The 11,549-nt window shown below is 35.0% G+C and overlaps 1 protein-coding gene across 1 annotated transcript; it reads right to left on the bottom strand.

Moving 5' to 3' along the window:
• Window positions 1–5,378: 5,378 nt before the first annotated feature.
• On the bottom strand, window positions 5,379–8,263 carry LOC132617627 (ribonuclease 3-like protein 3). The gene is made up of 4 exons (XM_060332675.1): window positions 8,011–8,263; window positions 6,928–7,115; window positions 6,030–6,176; window positions 5,379–5,923 (listed from the first exon to the last, which is right to left on the bottom strand). The coding sequence occupies exons 1-4, from the start codon at window positions 8,204–8,206 to the stop codon at window positions 5,648–5,650; spliced, it is 807 nt and encodes a 268-aa protein (XP_060188658.1). The 5' UTR covers window positions 8,207–8,263; the 3' UTR covers window positions 5,379–5,647.
• Between the last annotated feature and the right edge of the window lie 3,286 nt (window positions 8,264–11,549).

The following is an 11,549-nucleotide window of genomic DNA, read 5'->3' as shown; positions in this document are numbered from 1 at the left end:
TTGGTTGTACATCTGCTTCACCCAAGCTCTGTCGTTGACAGAGAAAGGGTTTGCCCATTTTTGGCTTCAAGACGCGTATAATCCTCAAGACCAGAGAAAAATTGGTCCACTTTGGGCACGAATCTGCAAAATCACGTGAACGGGCTACAAGCTCGTCCAAAACTCCTCCAACGTTTGAATCTCAAACAATTTTGACCAGATTTCGAACTTTCGAGTCTCATTATCCCGCCCAAAAAACCCTACAAATCATACTATAAATACATCTCTAAGTTCGTTTTGAAAAGGGGGGAATTTTTTGGTTCGTTGGCTTACCCCTAAATTTTACACGATTACTTTATCTGTTTTCTTGAACATTTTCGATATCTCCACTACTACTCTAAATCCGGGATTTGTTAAAAGTCCATTATGTTCTGGAATTATTTTCAGTCGCTTGGACCCTTACTTACATTTAAACTTTTGAGAAAAACAGAGTTTCTTTTCTTTTAATAAGAATATACTGTTTCGGCTGATACCGAAGTTTTCGATTCGAAAGACTCTTTTTCGAGTTCGAGTAGATTCGAGGCCGTCGACACCCAGTTCACTGTACCCAAAACAGGTCAGCACTGTCCCTCTTTTGCTCTATTTGTTCGAAATAACGTATTCTGTTATGAATGTAATTTACCTGGGTTTAGATGTGACGAAATGATTATACGACATATCGATATTGGCTGTTGATTTTATTTGGTCTACAAGGTCATGGCTGTTTGTTTAAGCTGATAAGATTAACGTTGAATGGTTAGTTTGAGATTTAGGTTAGTTTACCATGTCTTCGCTACACGATTTAAGTCGAATTAGATTAATGCTAGAGGATAGTCGCTTGTCTGTCTAGTTGTGGTTTCCTCCAGTTTACATTGTCATGATTGTGTGTTTAAAAATAGAATCTGATTGATGTTAAGGGATAATGATGTGTTCTTTATCTGTTCAAATGATTTGGTGTGGGCTGTTAGATTATATGGTTTGGCCTTCAAATGCATAAGCGTTTAGTTTAAACTTAAAACTTGATTGTCGTATAAGTTATTTGGATTAACATATGTCTATGATGGTTTTGATAAGATGTGTGGGTTCAAACTGATCTGATTCCGTATGCTCGTGTACTGCATTTGGGTATTGTCCTTAGTTTAGCATCATAACCAATTCATTTTGTTAAATTCTGGACTCAGCTGGTCAGGCGCATTTTGTATATTCATGTATATCCTTTGGTTATTCATAAACTCATATGGGTTTATTTAGTTAAAATAGTTAACGAACGTTTTAACAAGTGTAAAAGGAATTGTAAGGCTCAGTCCAGTATTCTGCATATATATAACGTCCTTCAAATGAATTCTATGCGGGTCTTAAAGTGCATTGGCGACTGTTTGGTGTTGAAATATTAATCGCATCTCAAGAAATTCACCCTCTGCTGAATTTGCCCTGTTTCTGCATATACTGCTGGTCTATTGAAAATTCAGAAGCATTTTCGCCTAAAAAATGTTGGTATCTTTGGGAAGTCATGCCTGCTTAGCTCCTCTTATGACCATACGAGTGTAAATCATCTAGTAGAATGCTTCTGTGTTGAAAAAAGGGACTAAAGAACCTGTCTGACACTTGATTACTCACAACCAGTTGATTCTGCCTAATTCTCATGATTGTGGTTGTTTTGTTTACCTCCTGTTGCACCTACCTTTTCTTTTTTGTTTTTTCCCTTGCTGCATTCTGCTGTTACCAGATTTTTGTGTGTGCCATGTTGAACGTGAAATCAGTGGGTACATTTGACTGATTGCTCGTTGAATGTTGTGCTCCTTTTGTGGAATGTCTTTGTATATTTTAGAATAATCTCATTAAATATGTCTCTAGTATTCCCTATTTTATTTTTGTACTGAAGCGTTCTGGACATGATATTATGATTGCTGTTTGTTTTTCTTTTTTTTTTTTTTAAAAAAAAAATAGAAATCAGCAGTTTTTTCTAAATGATACACTGTGATAAGAAGAGACAAATGACATTTTCTTTGCTTCCACTTAGATCTGCCCACATGATAAAAATCAAAATGGGTCACTGATCTGTTCTTTCTTCCGAATTTAATTATATATGTTTATCCTTATTTGTGGATTAAATACTAATCGTGTTTCCTTTCATTTTTGTGCATGACCTCCGCGCACGAGTCCGAAGGACTCTTCCTCCTCCGCATTCGGTGTTGGGCTAAAATCCCAACAAGATATTCTTCTCGTGTCCAGTCCATTCGAAGCAGTACCTAAAAAAGATCGTTGGGCTGAAGCCCAATAGCACCAGCAGATCACAACAGCATATTGAATGGGCCAAACCCATTTAACACATCTGTCTCTTTTACTTTATCTTTGTGTGTTTGCTTGCCTAACATTTATCTTATTTTTGTCTTTCTTAGCCTAGATGAATTCTAATAGAATCAGTGGGATAGTCTAGTAATAATGGACAATTAGAGTTTTGAATTTGCTTTCACGGTTTAAATAATTTAGTCTATTTCGTCAGTTCGAAGTATTCTGTTAATTGCTCTTTTACAAGTCTAAACAGGATCGAGTCATCCGATCAAGAATTAAATCCGATTTCAACTATCCACTTACTTTAAATTATAACTTAACATTATTTATAAAGTTTTTAAAAGTTTCCATGGGAATTCTATTTAAAGGCTAATAATAACCATATCTTCCAAACAAATCATGTTGATCTCAAAATATTTTTAAAATGATCATTCTTTTAGACATTAAAATCCTCCCTCCGATTTTCGACGATTTCGTCATATTTTAATATCGTAAAACTTTAAAATTTTACCGATACTAATCTTACAATAACTTTTAAAAAAAAAAAAATTATTAGTCAGCACAACTTATTCTCCTCAAATACTTATAAAACATTACACATCCCGCGTTTTTTTAGTTTATTTAACTAAACTTTGTTATGCAAATTATTATTTTTCTTCTACAAAGTCCTGTTTTAAATGGCATTTTATATGTCTATCTATAACTTTAGCAACACTTACAAAGCTATTTTCTTTTCTATAATATTTACACTTAGCTTAATTAATTGTAAGTCCGGTCGGTTAACCATTATTAATGGAATCTTAGAGGATGCCTAATACCTTCTCTCTAGATTAGTTGAACCCGTACTTAGAATCTTGTTGGTTTCGTAGACTTTAATAAAATCAACTCTAGATAATTATTTTAATAAACTTTAGGTGCCCTAATTCACCTTAAATAATTAGGTGGCGACTCTTAACTTTAAATAACCCCGGAATTACCGGGATGTTGTAAACTATTTTGACTTCGGTTAAAATAGGGTATAACAAAGTGCACTATTAAATTATGTTCCTTCCTATGGTGTGTGAATATAGTGCAGCTCTGCAAGGCAAAGTGAGATTGCGTTAAACACTCTTAATCCATTACTATATCCTTTATAGGTGATGTATTGTTCTGCAGAATACACTTGATGGGTGGACCTATATGAGTGTGGAGTGGTGCCGCTTCTATGAAATTGTGACAAATTTCTAAAGCACTCATGAATACCAGGACACGTGCATGTCCTCTTAACGCAAAACCGCGATAATGACAAAAATTGTGCGAGTATAATGTGATAGAATAAGATCCTAGACTTACAAAAGAATTCTTGGTTCATAAAAGTTCTAAACTTCACCAATTGTTCTGTAAGTTTAATCTTGTTTTATCTAGGTCTAGTTCATGGTCTACGACACACCAAATTCGACGCATTGTACTCATATATATAAATCTAGCAAAACTTCTTATTTTATTTCTTTTATTATTTTTGAGATATACAGGGAATTGATAGAAAATAATATTTTTTATTTAATATCTCAAAAATAAAAGGACTATTTGTAACGTTCCTATGAACTTTAATACAAAAGACTTAATTCTATTTTGGTCTATTATATTAGCCTTAATGGCATAATTCATGTTAAATGAATTAGACGTTGTCAAACGGTATTATTATATTTAATTTGGTCACTGGATGAGTCTTTATGGCTATTAATTTTCTTAATCCGTTTGGGGCATTATTTGGCTGTAATCCTTTTTGGGTTCTTGTACTATAAATATACTAGTAGTCTTTTTCTTATGGTGTAATATACAAAGAAATATTTTTTCTTCTATATTATGTTGTGCGGGGTTTTCTTCTTTGTGAAATTCTTGTTAGAATTTGGCTTCTAGTTTTGTATTATAAGAGCTTGTTGAATCCTGGGGGATACGCCTATATCGGGTGAAATATCTCTAAGGCAAGTGTCTTAATTGACATGCTTCAAGCTTTCAAGAATTTCCTGCAAAGTTCGTGATCAAATATTTTCCGACAAGGTTCGTGATCAAGTATTTTCCGTAAGAATTCCAACAATAACTTCATTATATGCCTTTTCCCGTTGGTTGATTGTTAATAAAAACTTCAAAACTCCCATCATGAGACCACATATAAACTACTTGAACTTTAAGTTTATGCTTCTGGCAGGTCTCATAGAGCTTCTTCACTGGATTTGTTTGAAGCATTTCCGGTGTAATTATGGGCTTAATAGAGTCTTTGCTACCTACAGGACATCCAAAATTAAAAGTAGCAGTCGTCAGAGACAAGGAATGAGAAGAATACTGTCTTTAAGTGACGCATTTTGAACCCCAATCAAGAGTAAAAGATGTTACCCTTCGCATGCCAATCTTCTTATTAGTCAAAGTGACACATTATATCATTTTTTGTACATTTCTTGGGGGTGCGTTAGGCCCCAGCTATAGTTTGACGCATAGGGGACCCGCACTGTTACACGTTCAGGGTCTGGACGAAATTTCATAGAATACTGGCACCAGGATGACAAATTGGTACAAGTAAAGGGTCTTCCAAGCCATTCTGCCAAAAACTGAGAAGAAAATGAGCAGGCTTGAGCCTAAACAAATTTAAAAAAAAACAGAACATGGTATAAAGAAGAAGCTACTCGAAGTGTCTCTTCGTGCTTCATCAGATTGGACATTTGAGCAGAAGAAGTTGCAGGGTTTGCGCTTCAAATGGCTGGTCTTTAATTTTTGCCCTTTAAATGGGCCGATCTTTAATTTTTGCCTTTCAAAATAGAATTCATGCCTAGTGAGACATAAATTCTTTAAGGACGTAAGACATAACTTGTGGGATATTATAATGTGAAAATATGAGCTTATGTCCCGTACAAAAATTATTTGCATTGAGCAGCAAAAATGAAAGAGCACAAAATAAGGGCAAGAGTGCAAATGACCCATTTGAGCAATGTATGCTCCACTCACATGGAATGCCTAAATATTATCCTAAGCTGATCCAATCAACTGCCACTCTTGGCGATTAAGTAAGAAAAATGAAAGACAAATGCGCTTCGTAAACAATAGAATATTATCCACTGGAGGCATTTTTTTATTTAATTGATACAATATTCCATTAGTACAGCTAGTAATATATGAAGCAGTAATTCACTATCAGAAAATCACTAATTCTGAACAGATGTTTCATCCGAATTTGACTTGTAGGTAAGAAATTTTTGAGGAAAATTTCGTCAAAAACGTTCCGACTTACCAAATTACAACAATTCCATTGGAAATTAGGGATTTGCTGATGGTGATTTCAGCTTGCGTTTCATCACAAGGTTGATCATTCAATAGTGACTTCCACACTCAAATTTTTGACAACTTGGTAATATGCATTGTATGCAGCCCTATTTAGTGCAATTTCTTTCTTTCCACTAAATTTTCCCTTCGCAACAAATTTTCCATCAACAAAAACTTCAATTTCTCCAGTTTTCTCCCATAAATCATCAACATATTTAACCCTCAATCGCTTCTTCTGACATAGCTCGTTAAATTTCGTAAAGGGGTGAATCTCAAGTGTAGCTGGAGTAATTAGAGGCTGCAACAAATCTTTTACCGCCTGTCATCCAAATATACATAGTATTTTGTTAACAGACACCTCCAAGGATACCATAAGCTAGAAAACAAATATTGCATAAATTTTAGAGTTAAGAAAATAAAATCACCTGCCAAGTTGTATCCATGGAGAAATTGGAATCAATATAGATGGCACCAATCAAAGATTCAACTATATCTGCAAGAACTTTAGGGGGGTCAATGCGACCTGCTGAATGCAATGGGTACTCTAATGTAGCATCTCTGAATTCTTCTACCTGTGGGAAAAAAAAAACACATATGTGGGCAAAATGATTTTTTTTTAAATCTTGGACAAGGTGAGAAAATTTCATCAGCATATTCTTCACAATGAAATTTACATACTCTACTCTTTTATGTCACTACAATTCATACGCACACACTTTTTCTCACTAGAACTCAAAAAACAAACGTATTATTCAAATTTGTGTTTTGTTAAATATACTATTTCACTTTCTCATTCCTTTTCGATGTGATATTTACTTAGGGGTCGTTTGGTGCGAAGGATAAGCAAAAATAGTCCCGGAATAACATTTTAGTGTCTCCTTATCCCATGTTTGGTTGGAACAAAAATCCAGGATAACTAATCCCGAGATTAGTTATCCCGGAATTGTAGCCTTATTTTATCCCACCTTGAGGGTGGAATAACTAATCTCGGGATAACTTATCCCGGGATAAGTTGTTTCCCAACCAAATGAGGCCTTAAAGTATTATATGCACTTTTTTTTTTTTTTTCAAATTCTGCCTATGCTCTTTTTGACCGAATTCACTAGTCTAAGTCTCCGTTATGAATGTCACGTTCGATTTGAACTTGTACCTGGAATAAAGAACATTGTCTTTTTTCCAATTTACCCACCTACTTGGTAGAAAATCGTGAATATAAAAAATAAGCAAACACAATAAGAAAAAGTTGTAAATGAAACGAACTTATCAGTTTCTTGTGGACTAAAATTAAAGGATGTTTAATGAATTGAACTTGCTGTAACTTACTTGTCCTTTAAATAAAGGCATCGGCATCGTGTGACGTAAAAAGTCATGCAAATTGTATTTGATGGCGACTCTAGCAAGTTTTTCAGTATCTACATTATTCCTTCTCAAGTCCGTGAGCCCCCCAGAATCTAGATCAGGATAAGCAAAATAATGTTCCTTTGCTATTAACTGATTCAGAACAGAGTCACCTACATCAGATGTTAATGAGTTCAAAATTTAGAGTTAGTGAATTCACAATAAAATGGGTATATATAGGTTTTTGTCGTCCCAAATTATGCGATCAATCTTTCACTGGTACAAAATTTATTTATTTTAAAAAAAAAATATGATCTAAATTAAGTCATAAATATTTATATGGTGAATCTTATCCCGACCGACAAGGTTAAGTTGGAGCACCACTATAGGATGGGACCTGTTCGCATGATGTATGTTGGAACTTTTTGGGGTTGATAAGGGGAAAGAACAAATCATAAATCATACGATAGAATAGGGAGTTTTAAATTAAATTACTTTTAAATAAAAAGGTGTTACAGAGTAGAGAGAGAGCGCATTCATTTGGTTGGAAAGTAGTTATCCTAGGATTGTTTATCATGAAATTAGTTATCTCTCCCGAAATTAGTTTTACTGTGATTTTCTTCCTACCAAATGTGGGATAACCGATCTCAAATTTAATCCCGAATTATTTATCTCTTATCCATCTACCAAACGTCTTTCTTCTTCTTTCAACATTGACTATTACTGGACCCACCTTGTTGTTCTCCTCCTTCCCATCAGAAGCCTATTCCTCTTTCCTCTCTTCACTTTATCCATAGACAATCCGTAAAAGTAAAAAAATAAGATGGAAGATGGAGTCGCGAAGTAGGTAAAGAACAATTGGAGATGAAGGGAACGAGAAGGGGATCTGGTTTCAGCTTTTCTTAAAAGACAACGATAACCCTCATTTTGGATGTTTTTATTGTATTGTTAAGCGCACTTTTGAGGGAAAAAAATGAATATCTTGCTAACCTACTAACTTCATGTATATAAAATTCGGAAAAAAGTAATGACCTCAGTTGGACTCGAAGCTCAAGATTAGCTTCTTACCTAAATACTCCAATCTATCGTTAGATGCGCAGTGTTGGAAGGAACCATGAGTAAAAGCTTGATGTAACAAGTTGGGATTCTTGAATTTGTATGCTGTTATTTCCTCCACGAACCTCTCCCGGAGAACATGATTGTCATCATCAAGTGTTAATTGCTTTCTAATTTTTTTGGCTAACTGAAGGTTTTGTGATTTCATGGTTATGTATCACTATCAAGTTATAAGGAGCTTGAATGGTGGTCTTTTAGTTCGGAGTGAGTTTATATAGAACTTTTTTTTTTTTTTTTTTGTAAACATAATGACAGAAAGTGAGAAAATGACAAAAATAATCCCTTATGTTTGAGGGTAGGTTCAAAAATACTCCCATTAATTTTGTATACGTACTTACTAGTTTTGATCCTTTAAATTTGTCAGATAATACTTTTAATCTCTGTCAGATATTTATCGAACTCTGTCTATTAAATTTGACGAGAACTACTAAAAAAATATTAGCAGAAACTCACATTTAGAGGTATAAATTTTATAATTTTTGCTATTTTTAATTTATTTAGAGGGACGGAGCCTTTTTTTAAAAAGTAAATAAATTTAAATCTTAAATTTGCTTACATATTTTCAAAAGCCTACTTGTATCGCTCGAAAGAAGTGAATGGAGAGTAGACAGATAAACTTTCATGCACCCGCCAACCATTGATGTGTCATTTTCTTCTGGTAGTACAATTTGAAAAAAGAAAAGAAAAGGTCTAAATTTGCTCGTAACCTTTACGCAATAGTTCAAATTTATTTTCCGTCAATATTTAGGGTTAAATATGCTCGTCATCACAAGATTGATTTAAATATGTTTTTATTCACTAACGACATAAGCTTATCAACACAGGACATGCATATTTCATAAGAGAAGAGTTAAATTTGCCCTTGAAATATGTAAAATAGTCCAGGTTTGCTCCGAATTTTGAAGAAGGCGTCACAGTCCGGTTTAAGAAACATCGTGTATATTCTTCAGTACGCTGAACCTCCAATGATAATATATCTATTCCCCAAGCTTAAGTTAACCATTCTCAAGCTTCAACTCATCCCCAATAAAATTAAGCAATGAATTATTGCACCACCAAGTTAGTTTTTCTCTTATAAAAACTCCATCACCAATCTTTTGCAGATCATCAGAACTGATGCCAAAACTCCACATTGACCTTCTAATGCTAAAACAAATTTAGTACATGGTATTTAACTTCAAAATCATTGCAATAATATTAAGTTGGTCAAGATGGGTTATAGTGATGGAGGGTTGTAGTCTTATGAAAAAGGTAAAACGATTGCATATGAAAATGATAAAGATGAAGGTGGGAGAGAAACCATTTGAGTTGAATTGAGTTTATATATATATATATATTTGTATGTGTGTGTTCTTTGTTTTTTTCGTGAGCGTTGTCAGGGTGAAGTGGTGGTGGTGGAGTAACAATTATATTCAAGTGGTGTTTTTGAGAGTGAAACTAATCAATTACTCCCTCTTGTTCAAAATAAGTGTCCACTTATTAGCGTTTTTCACGCCTCTAAGCAGTGGCGGAGCCATAATTTTCAGTAAGGGGGTTCAAAAATATGAAGAACTAAACATACGAAGAAGCCAGGAGGGTTCAACATCTACCATATATACATAAAAAAATAATTTTAACCTTCAATATACAGTATAATTTTCTGCCTAGGGGGTTCGGTGAACCCCCTCAGTTACACTTGGCTCCGCCCCTACCTCTAAGAAAAAGCTAACTCCTAGAAAAAAAAAATGTATTTTAACTAAACTACCTTTATGTCACACCCCAAACCTAGAGAGGCATGACCGGTACCCGGTGCCTTGCTTGAGCGAGCGTACCAACCTGTAATTTATGAGACTTGAACATACACCAGAAAACTAGGCCGACAAGGCCAATTTGTAAAACAATCAACAAAATCTTAGGCTGACAAGGTCGTACTCAGAATAACATGTAAATGACAATTGTCTTAACTGAAAATGGGATCATCCCAAAAGATATACACACAAGTGTCAACAGTCAACAAATCCAAAAGAAATATATACAAGGGCCGACAAGACCACCATAATATAATCTGAACATACATGACACGTTAACACAATTGTACTGTGGTCGGGGTAGGGCCCGGCCTACCCATCATGTGTGTGTGTGTGTGTGTGTGTGTGTATATATATATATATATATATATATATATATATATATATATATATATATATATCATATGACTTCAAAACTCTGGACCTGGTAACTTTGGATGAAGTGCAGCTTACCAGTCAAGATGGAACTTGGCAACGTCTACTGAGGAGGCTTATCTATCTGTCTGTCAGGACCTGCAGGCATGAAACGCAACGCCTTTGACAAAAGAGACGTCAGTACGAAATAATGTATCGAGTATGTAAGGCAACTGAATAACTGAAACTGAACCGATATGCATAATATACTAAAAGTAATCTGGAGAGTCAAGGATTATCTGGAAGCATACTTACCTGTTTCTAACTCATAACTTATAAGTAATACTGAAACAATCTACCCGGCCTCTTAAGGGCTCGATGTGCACCTACCCGGCCACCCATGGCTCAATGCGTATCTACCCGGCCTTTCAGGGCTTGGTGAATGTCTATCTGGCCATTCTAGGCTCAATAGGCATCTATGCGGCCTTACAAGGCTCGATGGCATATGTACCTGACCTCGTAAGGATCGGTGGCACATATACCTAGCCTTGTAAGGCTCTGTGTCACATAGAAATACTGTACAAGTCATATGTATACTCGCCACTTCTCAACTAGTCATGGAAAAATGCTAAAATGAAAATGAATTCCCGACAAAGGATAGCTACAACATAAACAACATGGAATAACATAAACAAGTGATTTCTATGAACGACCCTTCTTTTGTACGTTTTGTTCGGCACTTGCTTTATGGTTTTATGCCATCAAACGAAGGGAAATATCCTCTATCTTTCGTCGACTTACTCCAACAATCCCAACAAATAATATGCGTACAACACTTCAATCAACACCAAACGATAATGGAACTATCATTAAACTAAAGGAAACTAATGTACGATACATCGAGCGACAAGCTCGTCTCATAACAACAATCAATACTTCTCTATATCTCTTTCTGCCTTCATAACACACATAGAAACAAAAACAACATATTCAAGCTATTCAATCAACTTCCAGTCATATAATGCAACACGAACAACCTCAAAAATAGTCCAACATACTACAACATCTCAAATATGATTTCTCAACCAAACAATCTAGCTATGACCTATATGATCTCAAATACATGAAAAAAAGGTATAATCTTACCTCAAACAACTGGGACGACCCTGAATCTAAGCTTACTTCAACTTGGGGGAATCTTCCAATCAACAACAAGAAAGAAGAACTCGGTTTCACTAGCACCACGAGATTCCCGGTACTTGATTCACGCTGTTTATCTTTGATTTCACTCTATGATCATATGAGAACTCTTGGAGAGGGTTTTTAGGTGTATAGGATCTGGAAATGGTG

Source organism: Lycium barbarum, chromosome 11, assembly GCF_019175385.1.
Source record: "Lycium barbarum isolate Lr01 chromosome 11, ASM1917538v2, whole genome shotgun sequence".
Classification (NCBI taxonomy): Eukaryota; Viridiplantae; Streptophyta; class Magnoliopsida; order Solanales; family Solanaceae; genus Lycium; species Lycium barbarum.
The sequence above is the reverse complement of the archived record's forward strand: the minus strand, read 5'-3'. Positions and strand labels throughout refer to the sequence as shown.

Bases quoted from the DNA above. Each gene is read 5' to 3' on its own strand.
- LOC132617627 (XM_060332675.1), bottom strand. From the start codon at position 8,206: ATGAAATCACAAAACCTTCAGTTAGCCAAAAAAATTAGAAAGCAATTA. The intron at 6,177-6,927 runs GTAAGTTACAGC...TTTTTCCCACAG, and splicing joins TGCCTTTATTTAAAGGACAA to GTAGAAGAATTCAGAGATGC. The intron at 5,924-6,029 runs GTGATTTTATTT...TTTGGATGACAG, and splicing joins CCATGGATACAACTTGGCAG to GCGGTAAAAGATTTGTTGCA.